Raw genomic sequence first — 22498 nt, 5'->3', positions numbered from 1 at the left:
CTCCGCTCTTTGGACTTTAGAATTCCAAATTCTAAGCTGTTTTGACAACTTCAGACAAAGTGAAGAGTGACTTACAGAGACATGTTGAAGACACAATTCCAAATACTGATCCATAATGTACAATACAAGCTCATCTCAAGTTTAAAACTTAACTAAAATTATTAAGTCAGGGAAGAAGAAAAGAACAGTAAATTAGTTCAAGACATAGCTAAGCAAACCACTAGAAATTAGAGGCATTACAGACATGAAGTATTTTGTTAGGCAGAAGGCAAAGTTACATAGTCTTGACTAGTCTGAGCCTGGCCACTGTCTAGAATCATAGAATCATAAAATGTTTTGAGTTGGAAAGGACCTTAAGATCATCTAGTTCCAACCCCTCTGACATGGGCAGGGATGCCTTCCACTAGACTAGGTTGCTCAAAGCCCCATCCAACCTGGCCTTCAACACTGCCAGCAATGAAGCATTTACCACTTCTCTGGGTAACCTGTTCCAGTGCCTCACCACTCTCACAGTAAAGAACTTCTTATTTATATCCAACCTGAACTTCCCCTGTTTAAAGCTGAAGCCATTCCCCCTTGTCCTATCACTACAGTCGCTGGTGAAGAGTCCTTCCCCGGCATCCTTGTAGGCCCCCTGCAGATACTGGATGGCTGCTCTGACATCTCCATGCAGCCTCCTCTTCTCCAGGCTGAGAAACCACAACTTTCTCAGCCTGTCTTTGTATGGGAGGCAACTGTGCTATCAGATTAAACTAAGTGGTTTTTAAAGCACCTGTCACTTACTATGGCCAAGCACCCTGAGCACACTATGCCAATAGGCTTGTCCCCAAGGTGTGATAGATCAATTCAAGTGTAACCCCGGCACAGGATGGGTGGTACTCCAATACCAAGTGCAAAAGACCATTTGAACATTAACTTCATTTTAATCTGAATAGAGGTCCTGACACTGAATAAGAGTGATCATTTAAAACAGGTTTATGTAAATGAATGCAAGTTTGTGTGTAAACACAGCTTATAAATGATAATGTATAAATTAGCTATTATATTGCCTGAATAACAAGACACCAGATAAAAGCTTTAAGATATGAGAGATAATGTTATAGGTGAATAATACCAACTATTACTTAGCAAAGCAAAAATGTGTACAAAGATGGATCCTGCCTTTAAAAAAAAAAAAAAGAAAAAAAACCAAACAACACAGGAAGGCTGGCCTTTTGGGATAATTTGCTATCTCTCCCAGACAACAAACAAACAAACAAACAAAACCCACAAAAAACCAACCAACCAACCAAAAACCAACCAACCAAACAGAAACAATTTTACTTTCTTAAATGCTTAAAATAATCAAAATAAGTCTCTAGAGACTGGTACCACATCTTGCAGTGTCAACTGCATGAGTGTTTCAGGATCTCCTTTAACCAGATTCTTTTCTTCTGCTGACTGTGTTCTAAAAAGTGAATAAAAGAACAGGATGTCTTTGCTGTTCTACTACAGAGGCTTGTTAAAATCAGAAAAATCTGACTGTGGTGGCAATTTATTTCTTTTTTTTCTTTTTTTTTTTTACTTAAATTGCAGACATAGAGCACTGAACTTAGCAAATCTAGCATGAACACCAGAGAACTGCACTGGATGAAAATAAGGATAATAGATCAAAATTTTTATAAGTGAAACAAAAAGCACTTCTGTAATACCCTCTTGGGTTCTGCAGCTTTTTCTTTAAGTATTATAATAATTCTGCTGACCTGTACATGATGTTCCTGCAATGTTCCTTTTTTCTATTAATGCATCAATGTTTGCGTGAAGCAGGCAAAAAAGAACTGCATCTTTCAAAACATGCTTAAAAAATACAGACGTGTTAAAGAGCAATGTAGGTGGCAACATCCCATTATAATTTCCTGATGACTACTAGTCATATACCCAGTGTTACTTACTTACTGTACGCATACGTGTAGGTTCCTCGACTTAACCTACACAAGATACAGACACGATATAACTACAAAAAAGATGTACATGCAGCCATCAGAGGGTATTTGTGCACTCCAAACAAAACAGGATGAATGTTTACCTCTCTGTGATGAAATAGAGAAATATAGGCTGAAATATAATCCATTATAAGTAAATTAGTTCTGCTTAGTGATCATCCTTGTATAAGATAAATGACCGTAGCTGATGTAGTTCTAGGACCTCGTAACCTTGTACAAAATTTATGGTAAGCAAAAGAGAACGTGTAGATAAAGATTATCTGAAACTAGCAGATGTTCAGGCTGAGTTGCAGCTAAGTTAACTGATAAGTAGAAGGACAGGGAGAAATCATTCAATTATGTCAGTGGTGTTACTAAACTAATTAAGCTGGCGTAAGCATTTATCTACTGCACATGCTTCGAAGACTGCCAGGATGAAAGTTCAAGGAACGGCCAAGTGATGAAGATTGTTGGAAGAAGTAAACAACCCTCAAAGACCACTACCACATTTTTGTGCGCATGAGGGAGAAACTTCCTAGAAAAATGATGTAATACATGTAATCTCATGAATATGCATGTACGTAATGAATATGTACGCTTAGTGACTATACAAGGACAGCTTGTTCAACACTTCGGGAGAGACTGGCTAGGAAGAGCTATCCCCCATGTCTCCCGGCGCCACAATAAAGAATACCTGCTTGTCAACTTAAACTTTATTGGTGAGTTCCTGGAGATTTCTCTGAATCAGTGGTGGGAATACATGTAGCAAAAAAAGGCAAATCAAAGAGGGCAGGGGACACAGCTGTTTTGCCAAAGAAAGAGAACAGTACAAGGCACTGAGCTTAGGGCTGGACCACTTCCTTTGGTGCTTTGGCCACATGCTTTGGGTAAGTGGGAATTTGCTGAGGCTGCTCTGAGTGTTTGACAAGCAAGCAACCGCTGTAAAGGATGTGAGAGGGTTGCATGCAAAGAGGTCTGCAAGGTGGTCTCTTGATCCTGGCAAAGAGGCTGAGCATACCTGTAATAGAGCCGAAAACAGGCCAAAAGGCCTAACTAACAGAAACTAAGTAACCAGGGGAGCATGGTGAACAGGGGCAGCCACCATGGAGGACTGCAATGGGAGCCTTCACTGGCAAAGGTACAAATCAGCTTGCTTCTCTACGCGTGCTCACTCACACGTGCACGCACTCACTCCTCAGTTTATCTCATATAGACTACACCTTACTTCACTGATAAGAATCTTATGAAGGCTACAGTACAGTACAAGGACTGTCATCTTAATTCACTGAAGCAAAAGACAAGCTAAACTGGTAAAGCTTTTAAAAAAACTAACAAGTTAAGCTCAACGTGCCAGTCAAAGTCCAGGAACAGATACTGCTACTGGCTGGACGTGTGATTACCTATTCAGGGGCAGGTTTTTTGTGTATATGTGTATGTGTACAATACAAGGAGTTCCTGGCACTTGTCCTCCTCAGACAGGAACGGCTAAACTGGAACACTGAGGAGAAATGAAAAGGTCCCAGATAGGCCAACAGGAACCCTGCTGCATAGCCTCAGCTCCACCACAGCAGCTCTTGTGCCTGGGACATGAGTCTCAGGGAAGCACAGTATCCATCTGGACAAGAGTGCCCAGATATTGGATAATATTGGATGTAACTGAGTAGAAAGGACTCAGACTACAGGAAGCAGCAGCAGGTTGCTTTACTAGGCACAGAGGTAGCTGGCTTTGAGATACTGGAGAGGAAGGACTCAAGAGTAACTTGCCTGTCAGGTGCAAAGGGAGTGGACCTCCTGGTAGCTCACAAGGAAGAACAGGGTCAATGGTCTGTCTGTATCAGCACCAATAACACAGGGAAGTGTCAGAGGGATGTTCTGGAATCTCAGTTCAGGTTATCGACCAGGACACTGAAGCCCAGGACCTTCATAACCACTGTCATTAAGAGACTTAGTAATAGTATATGCTAGGGGGAGACAGAGATCTGGTGTCTCAATGCATGAATGAGATGGTGATGCTTAGAAATGGGGTACCTTTTGGGACAAGACATACCTGTAAAAGGACAGGCTGGCTGTACCTTTAAACTGCAGGAAAACATTTAAACTAAAAGTTGGGGAAAGCCAAAAATGCACAAAGGAGCACCTGATTCAGATTGACACAGTCCCAAAGGGGTTGTAGCTAATGCTCCTCTGAAAAGGCTAGGAGAAATAAAGAGACTAATACAATAAAACCAACTAAAACTACAGACCTTAAATGAAAACAACAACAAAAAGCACCCTTGTGCAATATTTTCCACATTTTCCAATTAATTCCGGCAATAGCAGTAGAAAACACATTTTAATCGCTTGTATGAGTGACTTTGTTGGCTGTTCCACAGTATCAGAGAAATGATCCAGTTATGCCGTAAGAAATACAGATACACAAAAAAGTAAGGCCTCCTGGATTCTGAACAGAAGTGAAATGACACAAGGTATGCAGAGAAAGATACACAAGGTTATACAAGAAGCAAGATCACTTTATATTTTATCAGTCTTCTGGAATAAATTGTTGAGTTCTTGCATGGAATTGCTTTGACAGATAAGAGAGTAAGTCAAAGGTGGCAGAAAAAAAAAGCAGACTAAAAACAAAGTCTCTGTCCCCCCCAAAATCACAGGCTGTTTTCCCCAAAGAGAACTGCCAGACCAGAAGGAAGGACCACCGTTGTCAGGAAGTAAGCCAGATTATTTGTGATGGAGAAGAATGTAAATTACAGTGTTGAATATCATAACTCATCCAGCATTCAAAAAAGCAGCAGTCCACGCAATCTTCCAGCAAACTCCAATAACAGCAAAAGACCATGACCATAGAATAAGACAATTAGAGCTCTTCCTGCCATCACCATTTCACAGTTTCACTACTGCTTTTGTTACTACCATAATTGCCATTTGCATTGTCTGACTGATCTAATGCCTTACCATGAAAGGTTGTGCAATCTCTTGTCCAGGTAGCCCTCCAATCCAGTATATTCTCCTTATTGCAATGTTTCAGTGGAAGCTGACTGACTATAAGGCACCAGTTCTTGTCCCTGCTTCCAGCTGCTACATCTAATTTAAAAATACTAAAAATAACAAAGGTTTACATGTAACAGAGAACAAGAGGCAGTACTTCCTACAGGGATAGCATTTAATCAAGAGTGAAATGAAAAGGGATACAATACAATTCTTCACTGGTGTTTCTGCCATTTGCAAACTTTCTAGCAGCACCTAGCCCACTCTCAGAACATTGAATATTTTGAGAACTCCTTCCTTGTTAGATACAGATACAGGAAGTATAGGAACCATAACACAAAGAAGTCTCAAATCTCAAAATGAAACTTCCAGTTCAGTTGTTGCCCTAGTGACCACTTATATTGGACACCCGAGAATGCAGAGTCATTTACAGATTCTGTGAAGGGCTGATGGAATACAGGGCAGGGACCAAAAGATGTACAGCAGGAAAACAAAATATTATCTTCAACATTTGGGATTTTTTCCTTAAATATTTACAGGATGCATATAAGATCTACTTTTGCTTTTCCTCTACAAATGACTTCAGACTGATATTCCCACTAGTACATATACAATATACTATATAATCTCAGAGCATCATCATACCCAAATTATCTAAAAGAAATGCACTTCATAGCTTATATTAGGAAATACAAGCTTTCATGAAGACGAATGGAGAGACACAAAAGCAGGTGTGGGAACCCCAATAACCTACTCAGAGAATGGAGCCCCTGCCAAAACCCTCCCCTGGTTGTCACAGGGGAGCCTCCACCCCATGGGCCAGGGGTGGCCCCATCTGTGAGTGGGTGGGAGAGGCTCTCCAGGTCTCCTTTCAGCCTGAGGGGGTTTAGCCCAGAGGTAATGGAAGTCATTGTGAGACCCAGGGGATAAGCATTTGGGGACTGTACAAAACTTGCCATGGGATGTTTACAGTAGGGAGGAAAAGGTGAGTAAAGGGAGAGTTCCAGGTGGTCTGGTACTAATATGGGGGAATAGATGGAGAAGGGGATAAAAGCCATCTATAAACTGTCACTTGGTCAGTATGTTTGTCTGGCCATGCCCTGCACCTGATCAGCACAGTCTATCCCATCTTCTCCTTAAACTCCACTTCCAACCCTTTTCATGGGTGAGGGGCTCTCTACCTCATGGATCTGTGTGCATATGGAGGTCCAAGTGCAGTAACTGAAGTCAGACCATGGGACATCAGGGCAGCAACAACAGGAGAGACAAGAGTGTGCATTCGTGTGTATGTCAGTATCACAGTATCACAGTATGTTAGAGATTGGAAGGGACCTCAAAAGATCATCTAGTCCAAGTGTGCAGTCACTATTGAAAATCAAGCCAGACTAGCTAGCAAGTAAGATAAGATGCCTAGGAGACAAGTAATGATGTGGCCATAAGTCTGAGCCAGATAACCAGGGGGGACAAGAGGGCTCTGTAAGTTGGTTAGTGGAGGACCAGAAGATCCAAGCCAACTGCTGGAGAGACCTTGGGATTTGGAGGTCAGCTACTGGTAAGGTCATAGTTCTGGGCCAGCCACTGAAGAGCCCCATCTGCAGCTGTGTGTCTGTGTGTGAGGCAACCGAAGACAGGATCCTGGGCCAACTACTGGCTAGACTGGATGGCTAAGAATAGCAACTACACAGGGATCCATATTGCTTATGCATATATATATATATACACACACTTGTGTATTTTATACTAATGGACTTTCATCCTGAGCAGCCAGAAAGGGGAAGAGGATGAGGCCATTGGCACTTTTTGTGTTTGCATGAGTGCTGAACTTACTTTCTGTGTCAGTCTGCGTGGCTGCTCATGCATATATGTTTATATATGTGTATTGCAAACATATGTGTATGTGTGCCTCTTGGGAATGTCTGCTCAGCCTTGCAGCAGTTGGACCTGAGGACATGGAGATGCAGCAGGCTCACCTCTACTAGCCTATGGGATTCAGCAGCACCTAAACACTTACCACCCTCTTTTTGGGGATGAGTGATAGAAAAGTACACAATTTCCTAGATCTTGAAAAATGTTCCCAGCAAGCAGCAAACTTACTTTTTCCAACACCACCCAAATTAATTATTAAAGACAAACAGAAAACAATAAAACCCTCATTTAAGTGCTCATGGTGCCTGCTTAAATAGCAAGCCAATAAATGAGATCTGCAACAGACAGAACTAACATGCACTTAAAATTCTAAGTACTTGGGTTCTTTCATGCTCAAAATACTAACTTACTGCCATAATATCCAATTCAAAATCTAGATGCATCTAAATTTTCACTGAAATTCAAACCACTGATATATACACCGTATGGAATTTGGGCAAATGTAACTCTCAGTGAAAAGCAAAATATAACATCCAGTCACTTAGTTTAACAGCTCTGGTTCATATCTGTCATTGAAGTGTTCACATGGGGACTACAGACTGGCTATCAATCAGTTTCACCCCAAACAGGGATCAGTTTAGCATCATCAACAAACACAATGCCTAAAGACATCAGTTAACCCCCCAGCACATGTCTGAGGAAGGCTCTAGCACACAGTATCCCTGAAGTACCAGGCACTTTCAGGTATAAATCACTGCATTTCATACATTTCCAAGCTGGGTGAATCGCTGTTTTCCTAGTGCCTCTCTTCTACACCACGGCGGTGCTATCTGAGCAGCCCCCCAGCCAAAGCCAGACAAGGCACCTCTGCTGGTGCATAGGAAGAGGAGTCGTCTCCATAGCAACGGGGACAGAACAGGTTCTTGCGCCCCTCTTCTTCACTCACTCCCCAGACCCAATTGTTCTTCCGAAGAGAGCTGCTTAGCAGTTCACCTGAAAACACATGAACAGCAAAAGCCTAATACCTATACCAGACAGATTTAGCCAAGTGTGCAACCTGAACTGGGCTTACTGCTGCAGGGTCTGTTATTCCTGAGGCTTGGAATCACCCATACAGAAATGTAGGAGAAAATTATTACCATCATGTTATGATATTGTAATATGTTCTTACTATGCAATTATTATTACATGCAAATATTACCACTCATATCATTACATTCACCTGATGCTTATCAGACTTGATTTTCAGTCACTTTTTACTTTGCCAAACTTTAACTATTCCAGCTAACCAGCAACAAAGTTGATCTATGCAAAGTGCCTGGTTTAAAAGACTTCATCTAAAACAATTCAATTTTTCCTAAGTGACATCAGTAGAAACAAAACATCATCCTCACCATCCCCACACCTGCAGAACAGGGCTACAGATTTTTGCTGGAGCTGTTGTAGATGTGCCCCTCGGTCTTTAGAAATTCTCTCAGTCCAGCCTTTAATCATGTACCTGCAGTATTTTTTACTGTAAGATTCCCTGCTTCCTTCTTTATAGAAGATGCCTGTGGTGAATTTCACTTGTAGCTATCCCAAGATACAAATATTTATTCTTTACAAACGTGTTACCTAGACTGCCAGTTACTTTAGAATTGTATCCCAGAAAGGACATCCATCCTTTAGCAATTAAGTGCTGTAACAATTTCATTTTACATCTCTGTGCACAGATGACAGGACAGAGAAACAATAAGCAGTTTCCAGGGCAGGGAGAGGCTGGAACCAAACAGCTCACAGGAAATCTTCAGGAAAAAAGGCAAGCCTAGAAGCCTTGCCTCTTTTCGTCCTGCAGGACACTGGGAAGGCAACAGGGGTTGACTTGGAAATCTAGTATCTGTTTCAGAGTACATCATTTTCTTTCAAAGGACACCTCCCTTTGATATCACCACAGTGTGGTGGAACCAGAAGGCAACCAAACTAACCCACAGCTTCCGAAAAAGGGCTGTAACCACTAGAATAGAGCTCAGACTGTATCAGAGCATCGTTAGAATTTCCAGTAAAATTTATTTTTATACAATACAGATTTGGGAAAACAAAAGAGCAAGTAACAAAGAGTCTCATTCCCCAAGCCTCAACTAAGGCATTGATCTACAAGGTGTAGGAAAGTTTTCTCAATATGGAATTTTTTGGGATACTTTCTGTGCATTTTCTTACTAATTACAAGATGCATATTCAGTATGGGGAGTAGATGCTGGCACTGAGCCATTTCTCATTATAATTTTTATTGTCTTGTGTATGGGTTTTTTCCTAAATGTCTGAAAAGAATGATTTTTTTCTTTAAAGAAAAAATTCATGCCATTTTCTCTACATGGCTAACATGAAAATTGTGAACAGACTCAATAACCTCAGGAGCACATGCAGACTCTCAGACCTGGGAATTATGAATAGAATAGAAACTACAAACCATGACAGTGGGATATAATCTCACATAAACCTAACATGACACGAACATTCAGCTACGCCCATACTACAGCCAATAAAAGCATGACTCATAACTTCCCCGTTTAAAGGCAGTTAAAGGTATGTATATCTGTATGCAAATAAGTGAAAAATCCATGTTAAGTGGGACAGAACCTATACCCTGATCTCCCTCAAAACTGCTATTCCTGGTCTTCATTTCCCTTCTCCTGAGAAGAATAGAACATGTTATTGTACACTGGATTTCACGCATCAGTTTTATCTCCCTTTCAAGCTAAGCTGCCTGCACATAGTGACTACAAGCGCTCTTTGGAGATCCTCTTCATTTCCAAGATCCCCCCCCACTGCCTACACTCAACTGAAAGCAGCTGCAGCCACCTCCAGCGACCTCTCTCTGCCAAAACTCCAAATGCTCCCTCTTCCTTCTGCCAAAGGTTTGGTTGCTCTGCTAAATTAATATTTAGTCTCTGAAGATTGATTATCTCTAATGGCAAGAGAAAAATATCCCCTGTAGAGCAATATTGGTGTATCCCTATATTCTGAAAATCTGATCTCAAGAATCTTCTTCAATAAAAAGGAAGCTGTTAATAATTTACTCACTTTAAAAAGGAACTCTGTAATTCCAAGCTTCTTTTAAAAAAGGCATCCTTGATTAGCCATTCATCAGCTAAGTTTGTCAAACTTGTGACAGCCACAAGAGTAAAAGCAGTAACTCCATATTTTTCTGAGCCAAATAGCTAGTATTTTTCCCAGTTACCATATTCAAATACTCTATTTTCATAAACTGTTTATTCATTTTTGAATAGCAGCCAAGAATATACTGGAGCTTTTTGCTGGGCTTTTTTCTTTTTTCCATGCTGAAGGAGGGGGTGGAAGGAAGAAATTATCTGAATTAAAAAATGCTACAAATATCAGGTTAGAAATTTAAATTCTTAAATCCAATTAAAAACAATCTATTAATGTTTCTCTACCCCTTTGACCTCAAGCTCAAAGATCTGAAGCCACTATTTATTCTGATATGGGTGTGTGATGAGCAACACCAACAACATTGGTGATCCCCCTTTGCAGCCTTGGCTGCTCTGCTGTGCATCACTGAAACGTATTGCAGTGCTAGATGCAGTCCTAACATGCTCATGCTGTAGTTAATCCTCACAGTATGCTTTGTGTATCAGAAGCCTAAACAGCCTGACATGTGCCCCAAAAAATGGAAGAGTGGGATCGCTGCATGACCTCCATCTCACATATGGTCTTTATGATGAAAGATCAAATTAGACAAAATCCAGAATGCATGCAGTTTACACAGGTCTCAGAAGGGGAAGAACGGAAAACAAAAACCAGGAAACATTTCCCTAAGGTAATATAATGGAATTGCTGCACAGCATGCTTCTCAAATAGTGGAAGTTTCTTTACCTTAGGGTCCTCTTATCTGTAAAGCCAATGCAAATACATCTGCACAGCCAGATGTAGCTCCCTGTCTGTCAGTCACTACAGGAGAAGCCAGCACAGTCTCACCTTCATGGCCCATTGAGCTCAGTCACATCATGACTTTCTCTTCATCACAGTAGCAGGCAACAAGAAACTGGTCTCCCTTTGAAGGGCTCTTGAACTTTCCAGTTTCTATACTTGCCCCCTTTGAGAACAACCATCAGTGGCCTGCATTGCTCTGGGACATGCTGACCATTATGATCATGATAAATCATATAAAAGCTAAAGCTTAACTCTTTTCCAGCAAGAAGAACCAACTACCCATGCACATGGGAACACTACAAATTTTCCTTTTCTACCATTCCAACGGTACTTGTCAGTCCTCTTCCAAATAAGTCCCTACACAACACGCAAAACTCATCAAATCTCTTTTTTCATTTAAATAAGAAAAAAAAAAAAACAAGCAGAACTTTACTCCTGCTCAAAGAGGAGCAACTTTAGAAACTGCATGAAAAACTGTGCTTTTGTCATTAATTTGTATCACTGATGGCACTACTACTATGACAATAGGTGGCACAACAACCTTCTGAAGAGAACGGATCCTGAAAGAACCCAAAGAAAGACAAACAGGGTAATATGCCAAAAAAAACCCACAAAACCAAACAAACACATGAGGATGAAGAATAGGGTCTCCATCTTCAAAACTTCAGTAGTTTGACAAGGCTGAAGTTCTAAATCTCAATTTTATTTTACCCTTCCTTTTATTAACTCCACATGAACAATACTATCCCTTTGATATATGCCATTTGAATTTGCCACCTAAGGACCCTAGCCAGTGTGACTGCAAATCATCATTCAATTCCACAAGTAACCCTGACTTCATCATCTTAGCCACATCCATTTGATGGCAGGTGGAGGGAACTAGCCTGAAACACAAGTCAGGCAAAACAAAACAGTTCCTACAAGGCAGTGAAAAATGATCTAACCTGAGTCAGGCAGAATATACACAGAACTGCAGAGCAGATGGATCTGTGCAGGACTAGTGGAAATGAAGTAATCAATCTCAAAGCAACCTCTCCCATTTTTATTCTTCCACTGATGAATTATACATCCTTTCAAAACAAGTCAGGACATGACAAGCTCGAATCTCTTGATGCCTTTTACCAGTCAGGATTAAATCAACCAAAGGAAGTCAGCACTGACAGCATGTATTGCTTCTCATATCACACTGCTCCTGTCTACATCATTCCAGTGGCCAGTAAAATCAGCTAGTTCTTCCTGTCAGTGTCTTTCGCTTTCCCTCATATTTAAGGTAATGAAAGTTGCTGCCTTACACACAGAAATTCAGCACAATAGCTTTCCTTTTGCTAAGCCAATTAGGCGCAATTGAGATGCAAAATACAGTTATTCATAAGAGAAGCAGCATAATTACTTTGTTTCCTATTCTCCTGTAGTAATTTTTCTTAGAAGCAACAGTTGTAATCACATTATACCTGCACAGCTATGGCCTAAGCAGACTAATGAGTGCAGCTCACCTGATCCCACTCCAGAAACACATCTCTACACATGCACTTGCCATTTCAGAGTTCTTGAGGCACCTGCTCTCTTCATTTCAAGGATTATGAAGCACATATGTGGATCAGAAAATTTGAAGTGGTAATGAGAGGCATAGGTCTTTTTCTTGTTCTTCTGCTGAAGCTCAGCACACTTGTATTTTTTTCTGTAACATGTTCCACTTTCCCAGGAACAGTTCAAACAGTGGAACGAGAAACAACAGCAACAAGCATTTTCACTGTTTGATTCTAGCCCTGAGTTAACAGCTTACAGGCTAGGAAATGTCATTACTATGAGAACTGCCATTACTAGTGTCACGGTTTAACTCCAGCTGGCAAGTAAATATCACACAGCCACTCGCTCACTCCCCAGTCCCCTGGTGGAATGCGGAGGAGAGCCAGAAAAAATGCACAGGAAGACAGTGTTAACAAGGTCTTCTAGTTTCATACATACTTGGTACCTCACCTTGTGCATTTGGTAAGGTCCACCAACATGTGCAGAGCATTTAAAGCTCCTCAGCTGTATTCCCCATTTCATGCACTCAGCTAAGCATCACAGACAGAAATGGCTTTCAAGTCTTGAAGATACTGTTAAATCTTTCCTTCATAGAGGCAAACCAAGCTGCTGATCAGGGTTACTAAATTGACTAAATTCCTCCCTCCAGTGCCTCCTGCCTTTTGTAGAAACCTCGTGGTAGGCTACAACCAAAGGAGTACACAGTGGGTTCAAAGCACAGAGATGCAGATTTACTCCTTCTTATTCCTCAGTCCCTGAATATTAAAATCATAGCTAGTCTGCTAAGTGAGCACTTCCACACAAACAGTGGAAGAGCAACAGTAGGAAGTTTCTGCAGACTCAAAGTCACATGAACAGCTACTTAAAACCGTAGCATTTAAGCATATTATAGCTTCATAAACTCAGTAAATCATGACCAAGTTACCTGAAGAACTCTCATCTCTAACTGCCCAAAATTATAAGTCATTTTTAGACTAATAATTATGTTGTGTCTATTCCAAACATGAAATAATCTGGTTCTTTACAAAATCAGAAATTTTTAACAATGAAAGCTCTCAGCAAATTAGGACAAAAAAAAAACCCAAAAAAACCCCAACAAACAAAAAAACCAACCAAACAAAGAAAAAAAACCCCAAAAATAAAACAATCTGCCAGTTAGCTAGCCTCTTCTTTGTACTTCTGGTTGGTTCTACCAGTTAGATCCTCTGATATACATGTCACATTCAGGTTCAAGCTTTGGCAAGCTTGTGACAACTACGTAATCCCTTTTATAGATACACAGAAATTCTAGAATCTAGTATCATTATTATTGCTACCTAAAATAATTAGGATGTACTTTTGATGTATTGCAAAGTAAACAAACACAGCATAATGTACAACTCTCTCACAACCATCACTATCACATCCTTCTGCACAGCAGGAACCAAAATTAAATTCACAACACCAACTGTGATTCTTCCCTCTTGTAGGACCTGGACCTCTTTGTGCTGTAAACTGCTGCTTATGTCAGACCTCAGTGTCCATTATCAAGACTAAGACTATGTTTGTTCCCTTTCAAGCTAGAAGTACAAATTATTTCTTCCTTTTAAAAGCGTAGGGCTGTTCTATCCAATAGCAAAGTGGCTTGGGCACACACTGACATTGTGGGAATATATAAGTTGTACAATCACCCAAACCAGAAAGGATTCAAATCCACCTCATTCTTTAGGAGGAAGGCTAGTCCTAATTCCCCTTGAAGGGTTTCAACTCTGCAAAGGCACACTTGAGACTCACTGGACTATTCTGCAGCTCAGCTGAGGGGCTCAGATGAGGGAGAAAAGAGCTGGACATCACCCACGCTCTAAGGATCATGGCAGAGAACAAATGAAAACTTAAATAATGGCTTGTACAACCATAAGCATCAGGTAAATGTCAAGTTGTTCTCCCTTGCTGATGCAGGAGTCAGCATGCAGCACATGCACAAGCAAAACTCTTGCCACATATGAGGGTTGAGCATGCAGGCACAGAAACCCTGAGACCTGGAGATCAAGGCTTTAGCTTCATTGTGGCTTTGTTTTCACTCAGTAAAGGTGGAATAGGGATGATATGGGAAGTTATGTTTAAAGATCCTTAAGTTTTAAGGTGTTACAATAGCATGTCTCATAAATATTGTCAAAATAGTGTTTCAGGACAGCAGGGAGACTGGAAAACAAGGCAGTTTGAAAAAAAAAAATTAAAACTGTTTTTTATCACTGTAAACTCACAAGGCTTGCTGCTAACATTTGCCACTGGACCACTGCATTTCTGTATTTTAAAAATACATCACTTCCTCTCCTGTTTTGTTCTTTCATAGGCCTGGAGAAGCTACTGACCTGGAAGCTTCATCAGTCTCCCAGCCATCCAACCTGCACATAAACCCCTTAGGTCCCCATCTTTTCAGAGAGTCCACCTCTTGAAAGCAAACTGCAGGACTGCCAAACCATGACTTACAGTCATCTTGTAAAATTTATAGCTATGGTATTTGTTGATTGGTTGGTTGACTTTCAAGAAGTCCTAGCTGCTGAAGGTATGATTACATGACAGTGTCTGTTTTCTTCTCCAAATAAAACTGGAAGATACATGCTCATGAAAGCAAGTCTGGACACATGAGCCAGATATATGTTTACGGTTCAAACCCCAGAGAATGAAGAATATGAATGAATTCTGCCTTTTCTCATCTAATCTTGTTATTTTTTAGGACGCTATCTGCTGGCTGTCATTTTGTGCCAGGCAGTACCAAGCACACTCAAAGAGAGCTCTTTCCCCACACCATCTACGTTCTTAATACAAAAAAAAAGCAAGAGCCAAGAGGATTACCCACACTGGGCAGAGGAATTGAGGCCAAAAGTCTGTGATTTACAGTAACAAGCAGTAAGCATATCGCTGACTGTGTCCAATGCTGTTCCAAGACTATGCTTACCAACTTACTAGGAATTACTCGTGATGTTAAATATTGCCAAGAAGAAATTGCTGTTACAATTAATTACCATGACCACAGAAATGGATTTTAGAATTACTCAAGATCTGAAAAAACAAAACCAAATCTTTGATGATAACAGCCAGTGACCATCAGCAAACTCCTACTGAACTCTCCTAAGAGAGCTGGAGACTCTTTGTCAAGCCTTGTGTGGAAAGCCTCATAATTTCCAGTAACCAGCTTTAAATGATTTAGATAGTAGCAGCATTTTACTGAAACCCAGCTTGCTGATCTCCTGAACAGTGCTAACTTGACTCACCAAAGGGCTTATTTTGCCTTTTCTAAGAAATGCACATGTATCCCTGATAAAACAACACGCTATAAGCATCTAGAAAGCAAATATACACACATCTGTAAAATTATTTGGCAATATATAACTAGTTTACTACCACATATCTAAAGCGTATGATTCCTACTTTAAAGGATAACAAATAGGCAAGATTGCACATGGTTATACATTTTTACAGCATAAAGTACTTCCAAAGGATTAATTTAAAATTTTCAGGATACAAACACAGAATTTCTGCATTGTGAAACAGAAATTGAGTAAAACTTGTTTAAAACACTCCACACCCTATCTCTTTAGAGAACAGATCCTACTACAGTTGAAACTAAAGGTGTAATCAATGCATTTAATTTCTGTCCATTTAAATTGTGATAGAAAAGTTTACAAAGTAATACAGACATATATTGTACCAGTTCTCAGTTGTGATTAATAGAATTTTATAGTAATAGCTTTTACACATAAAAAAACCCCCAAAGGAACATGAAATCATACACCTGAGGACCTAAAATGCAGAAAAAAAGAGTCACTACAGCAGCAACTTACGCTGGTTACCATTTCGTCTGCAGTCCCTGGCCATAAGGATAAACAAACCACATCAACAAAAAACTCCAGCAACACTCACTCACCCAGCAAAGAGCCTACGAAGATGACGATTTGCACTGTGGTAGTGAAATGTCTGTAGGTCTGCTCCTCGCCGTGCTCCTCGCTCTCCGCAGCCCCAGCCTGGCTGCTGTTCCCACCCTGCCACACCATCTGCCCAGCCGAGGCGTTCCTCATCTCCAGGGCTCTGGTGACAGCCTGGTACGGAGGATGCTCGCTTTCATTCCTCGAGATCCAGCTTTTGTTGTACCCCATGGCGAAGTTCCTGCCTTCCTTGCTGACACCTAATACCCACAGGTTACTGAGCCCTTGCCTTCAGTGACTGACTGCAGCCCACAAGCAAAAAGGCACTTCTGACGACAAAGCCCTGTCTCTAACACTTGGAGGCATCTTCACCGTATTTCTGTGTGCCAGAATGCAAGGTTGGCTTTTCACGTTTTCATCTTGTAAACTACGATAACCGGTAAAGGGAAACAGAAAGAGCAGGCTCCTCCTTGCGATTAGCTGTCCCATATTTCTTGCTTCACAATGCTACAGCGTTTCCTCAGCATGGTTTACTGCAATAAAAGTGCATGAGAAAATCACAGTCCACACTGCAGCTCACTCCGCCAGAAGGTCGTCTCGCACCACAGCGTACACACTCGCAGGCACATGGACTTCCTCCTATACATTGAAATCAGTCAGGAAAAGTTGATGGACCACAAGCGCTGTCCCCCCTCCGCTCTCTGCCCTGGCGTTAGCTTTTCTCACAGCCCTGAGGGAGGAAGGACACCTTTTGCCCCGTGGCACATTTCCTAGCGCTCTCTTCTCTCCTACCCACTCCTCACGTGGTGACACACGACTCCGTCCCGCGTTCCTCCTCGCTCTGCGCGACACTGGACACCAAGAAGACCTTTATACGGAGCCCAGGGAAGCCAGTGATTGTTCAATGACTTCCACGGCACTCCAGCTATTTCTCGGATTAAATTAATTTGGTTTTGAACCCCAAGGCGGGGGACACTCGAGCCTCCAACAAACCGAAAAGCCTCCGTCCGATGCTGCGCGACCCACTCTGAGCGCGCCCCACAGCAAGCACGGCCGGCGGTAACACCCCTATCTGTACATGCGCCAAGATCCCGCCCCAGCCACTCTACTGCACGACCCCACCGCTCCACACTACACACAGCCGCCAATCCCCACCGCCCGCGGGAGGCGGTGGCCTGGCCGGGAGGAGCCAAGCAGCCGGGGCGGATCGCCGAGCTCTTACCTCCGCCACGCTCCCAAGGGGTGGGGGTGCCGCCATCACGTGGCCGCGGCAGCCAGCGCGCCCGACATTTTGGTGGGCTGCGCCTGAGGTAGCAGTGGCGCACGCAGAGCTAGGCAGGGCGGTGCTTCGGCCGGAGCTCCTCCTCTTCGATGGGTAGGTCACCGTCCGGAGTCCGGTGGTGTTATACAACAGGTACGTACCTCAGGAAAGAATTTCAAAAGGTAGTGCAGACTTATACGTGTTGTTAAAATATTTTTAAATACATATTTTATCGGGTAAGCTCCTTATAGTAAGTTTGGGTTTTAATTGTGCAAGAAGTATACCTGTATCCATATAGTGAGTACATATTTGAAGATTTTAGGTGGATGGTTAGTTAAGAAGCAGCAAAAGGTCTTTCAGCCATTGGCTGGCAATGTGGATGTGCCCCTTGGAAGAGCGACTGCCCACCAGTATAACCCCTGTCCACCAAGGCTTTCAAAGACCGCACACTGATAAAATGTACTTCTGTGATCTGTGTGCTGTCTCCTGTGATGTGGACTTGGATGATACAGGAAAGAGCCAAGTGCTCTGCCATGGGTTCAGAGACATGTGCTGACCACAGAGAAATGGAGGCTGCCACCACCCTATTACACTACAGGCCCTACAGCCTCTACACTTGCAGCCTCCTCTCTGGGAGTGTAAGTGTCCAGCTCATTGCGCCAGGCTCTTTTCTGGTAATTCATATCTCTTCCATATTCACAGCCTGACTCACTCCTGCTCACAAGCCATTCACTTTGTCCAGCCAGTCCCATTTTTTTCCCCACCTTACCTAGGCAAAAGCCAGCAGCTACCACCCTGCTTTCCTCTCATCTTTGTCTTCTAGGCCTCCCAAACTGGCTTCATCCTTTCAGTCCCTCAGCATTCCTGTGGCCGTTTTGGCCACTCTGACCTCCTCTCCACCTCCCAGCTACCTGCGAGATGCTTTTCTTTACAGGGCAGCCCCTTCCTTCAGTTACTCCCTCTGGGACCCTTCCCCACTCTCCTGCAGCTCACCAGGGGAGACTAACCTCCCCTCACTGTGCACAGGGGGAAGTGAAAACACACTATAACATCTCGCATCATTAAATTTTAGTGGCTAGAATTAAATTTTAATGTGATACATGGAAGTTTTAAATTTTGGAAGGGAAGCTTCTGTCCAGATGCACGTGTTTGGGGCAGGCAGGCTCTTCAGTGATGTTCAATGTACACCAATAGATCTGTGCAGAGTATTTGATTTTTTTTTTTCCCCCATAAATAATATATTTTTGTTTACTTTGTGCAGGTTTTCTCAAGGCTAGCTAGCAAAGCCACAGTCCTGAAAAAGGTGTCTCTTCCCCATCACCCACCAAATTTTCACACTTGTGCTGGGGCACAAGACTTTTTAAAATAAATGATTGTGATTTTTTTAATTATGAAGTTACTTGTCTCTCTGGCTTTCTTCTTGGAAACAATGAATCACTGTAGAAGAAATTAAGAGAAAAAAAATAGCCTGGGGTAGACATCTGGTCTAGAACATTCTATCCCAACTGGTTAAAATTTTGCCAAGTCACGAAGAACAGGAACAGTGGAGGAGCTTTAACAATGCATAATGTTACCTGACCCACCCATTGTTATGCAAACTAACACGGGGAAGTTTGCCATATGCTGGGCTGTGTGCCTCACACAGCGTGCTTGGAAAGTGTAAACCTGTAATTTCTGTTAAATTTACGAAGTTTCTTAATAATTTACTGCATCATATCTTCAAATTGGCCATTCTTGCTATGTCTTTTGGTAGGAGACAACATGAATCTGTGGCCCAGAAATTTTTATTTCTAGTCTTTACTACAGAGAGAACACCTAAACAAATTGATGGATGAGAAACACCCAACTGCACCCGTGGGTCAAATACAGCAGTTACTTCTGAGAAGATGCAAGAAACTTCAGTGGACAATTACAGTGCCCCAGGTCACCTGTGACTGTGCAGAAGGAGATCTCTGTTGTGGTTAGATAAATACTACAGAGATCTGTTCATGCCATTTCCCACAAAAAAAAAAAAAAAAAAAAAAAAAGAAACAGAAAAACGTTACTAAAGGCACATTCCAGGCATTCCCAGACATGGTGAGGAACAGAGAACAGCATCAGAACAGTGATACAGTTCAAGATTCGTTTTTTGTTAGATGCTAATGACATTATGAAACTACCAGTTATTATATTAGTTATGAACCCAGCTGGGGACCATACGAATTTAGTTTAAGTGAAATGGAAAGATAAACGAAAGTATGCATTAACAAGATGTCAATTTCAGAAGGAGAAACTGAGGACTATAGAAACTACTCATTAGAGTAAGTCCCTCTTTAAGTGGGCTATTTAAAACAAGGAGCCTGTACTCCAAGGTCAGGGAGTAAAGATCACTAGAACTCCATTGGGAGAAACCTTGTAATTAAAGAGAAGCCTCAGAAGATTTTTTTTCATGCAATTACAAAAGTAAAGAAAAATTGAATCTATTATACTGAAACAGAGATCTAAAATACTGCAAGTATGGCTCTGAAACATACATTACTTGTTTTCAGTTCAGATGAGGGAATTTGATCTTTAGAAGAAAGATAATATAACTATTTGATCTTTAGAAGAAAGATAATATAACTATTAGTGGGAATCCTGGTAAGGCAGAAGGAAAACACACAGTTCAGTTCATTCAGTTCCAGTGGACCACACTAGTTTCATTTCCTAACAAATGGAAGTACTGTGTATGTGTGCACGGTAGCAAACTACAGATTACTGGAGCATTTGTGTTTGCCTGGGGATTACACACCTAATCAATAAGCTTGTTTGTATGAATTTACTTAGAGGTTTTTCATTAAGATCCCAAAACTACAGACTACATCTTGTGGCAATCCTTCTGTTCAGTAGTTGCCACATGGCAGTGGCTGAAGAAAAACACATCTGCTTACCTAGCTTCGTGTTTGCAGTTCAACCAGGAAAAGGCTAAGGCTGCTCACGCTCTACCTCCCAGTAGTTGTTAAATTAATCATGAGTGAAAACATGTTGTAGTTTCCACATGAATTTGTATCCTGCCCCAGCTCTATATGAAATCCATTCCTAATTTTGTGGTTCTTTCCCTTGTAAATATTTCTCAAGATGTATTTAAAAAAAATCCACACTCATATTTGGTGCCTATCTCTGTATTTGAAGATATATCTTGAGGCATATCTTGGAGAAGTTCAGACTGGACATTATGAGAAGGGTCTTCACCAAGAGAGTGGTCCCCAGACTCTCCCGGGGAAGTGGTCACAGCTGCAAGCCTGTCACTCAAGGAGTGTCTAGACAATGCTTTTAGTTACATGGTTTAGTTTTAGATAGTTCTGTGCAGAGCAGGGAATTGGACTCCATAATCCTTATTTGATAATCCTCTTCCAACTCAAAATAATTTTACGATTCTGAGGCACCGCTGCTCTGGGCCTACGCAGCTAAGATGGTGCTTTTGAGGGGAAGCAGATGGGACCATGAGCAGACACGAGTTACGCAACATGCCGGGGTCCCTTAGCGGGTGGCAGAGCCCCAGGAAAGCCGTCGAGAGTGGTCTTGTATACAGCCCTGCACCGTCCGGGGCTAACGGAACACGGCCGAGGCAGCCACCACCCCACCACACGGCGGCACACAACTCCTCTGAAGCCTGCGGAACTGATCCTGGCCTTTCCCGCAGTCACCGCCCCCGGATGCACCACCAGGCCCCAGCCACCCCCAGCTCCTCCTCCTTCCCACGCCGCCGCGGAGGCGGAGCCGGGGCGCGACCGAAGGGGGGCCTACGCTGGGCTGGTTCCGCTTCGACGGAGGCAGTGCTGTGGGGCTGTGTACGATGGATGCCTCCCAGTCACGCCCGGGGAGCTGACATGGCCCGGGCGAGCGGCGCCCAGCCGCTGCCTGTGCAGGTAGCCGCGGAGCCGCCGGAGAGCTACCAACTGCGGCAGGAGAACGAGCTGCAGGTGTTGGAGTCCATCTACGGGCAGGACTTTCAGGATCTGCGGCAGAGCCAGGCCTGGAAGGTAGCGAGCGGGGTTCCCCTCGCCAGGCCATTCGGAGCTCGGCGCCCTTGCCGCTGTTCTCCCTTAGCGCTTCTTGTGCCCATTAATCGTTAGAGCGCCAGGGCTCCGGCCTCCAGCGGCACGGCAAGCAGAGTGGGCCCTCTCTCCCTGCGGGTTGGGGACGGCGGCGGCGCTCCCGCTGGTGCCCGATCCTCGTTGTTTCTTGCCTGGCGCATCTTTCCTTTCTTTGCCTGTCCCTGTCCCTTCCCCGCTTCAGCAGACAGCCCTGTAACAGACTGCCTTTGCAGTTAATCCTCCAGATTGGTGCCTTCGCACTATAATTAGCGTTGTGCATGTAACTCGCGTTTTAAGTGAGATTAATCTTTAAACATTGCCACTTAATTCAGCCTTTAACCGACTAACTGCATAGCTGCTTAATTAGTTAACCTCATCTGCATACATGTTGCTGATCTTCACATATTTATTATATGCTATGGTTTACTCAAACTGTGGCTGTTTTAATGAGAGCTTTCATATATTTATGTTTGTTGTTTTGGGCTTTGTTTATTTGTTTTATTACAACTAACTAATGCTCAGGTCTACTACTCACTATTCTTTCACATATCTCTTCTCTGTCCACAATGTCTAATTGATATTTTTTTTCCAGCTGCATCTGTGGCACTGTTTTCCTGTACCTGGAGGTACTGATCATTCTTTTCAGTTCCCCAAGTTCATTGCTGCTGACCTTTCTATTTACATTCTTTTGTTTTCAGTTTCTACAAAACAGCCCCTGCTGTCTTTTTTTTTCTGCCATAAACCTGAACTTTGAATTCTTGCAAAACCTATACCCCCCTCCCCCCCCCGGAGTTTGATACTAACACAGTAATACACTGGGTTTTCAGAAGTGTTGCAGACCTCACTCCCTATTAAATTCATACCTGATGTTCTCTTAACCTGTTCTTTTCCCTGATGGAAATGCAAAGGGAAAATAGAGAGTATAGTGACCGTCTTTTAACCTGTTTCAGTATTTGTTATTACATGTGGTCTTACTTCCCTGCCTGTTTGTCATGTTTGTAAGGTCTGGGTTGT

At 42.5% G+C, this 22498-nt stretch overlaps 2 protein-coding genes and 1 long non-coding RNA gene across 11 annotated transcripts in view; 2 read left to right on the top strand and 1 right to left on the bottom strand.

Moving 5' to 3' along the window:
* GPR176 (G protein-coupled receptor 176) overlaps positions 1-17109 on the bottom strand; it is a 44494-nt gene extending 27385 nt beyond the window's left edge. The window contains exon 1 of the mRNA XM_080619796.1: positions 16171-17109. Within this exon, the coding sequence (XP_080475922.1) occupies positions 16171-16399 (229 nt within the window). The 5' untranslated portion in view covers positions 16400-17109. The remainder of the gene's footprint in view (positions 1-16170) is intronic.
* A 237-nt stretch (positions 17110-17346) lies between these two features.
* LOC308221440 lies at positions 17347-18824 on the top strand. Its single transcript, XR_013956888.1, has 2 exons — positions 17347-17582; positions 18691-18824. It is a non-coding gene; the product is annotated as an uncharacterized lncRNA (long non-coding RNA).
* Positions 18825-20664: 1840 nt separating this feature from the next.
* The window catches only part of EIF2AK4 (eukaryotic translation initiation factor 2 alpha kinase 4), a 39271-nt gene continuing 37437 nt past the window's right edge, over positions 20665-22498 (top strand). For 4 of the 9 annotated variants that reach the window (XM_080619322.1, XM_080619320.1, XM_080619321.1 and 1 more), the window contains exon 1: positions 20669-21430. In XM_080619322.1, coding sequence (XP_080475448.1) covers positions 20891-21430 — 540 coding nt within the window. In that variant the 5' untranslated portion in view covers positions 20669-20890. Of the gene's footprint in view, positions 21431-22498 lie in introns of all 9 variants that reach the window. The other 5 variants (XR_013957017.1, XR_013957018.1, XM_080619324.1 and 2 more) reach the window with 4 other exon arrangements.

Source organism: Psittacula echo, assembly GCF_963264785.1.
Source record: "Psittacula echo genome assembly, chromosome: 5".
Taxonomy (NCBI): Eukaryota; Metazoa; Chordata; class Aves; order Psittaciformes; family Psittacidae; genus Psittacula; species Psittacula echo.
Note: the sequence above shows the minus strand (reverse complement) of the source record. Positions and strands in the feature narration are given on the sequence as shown.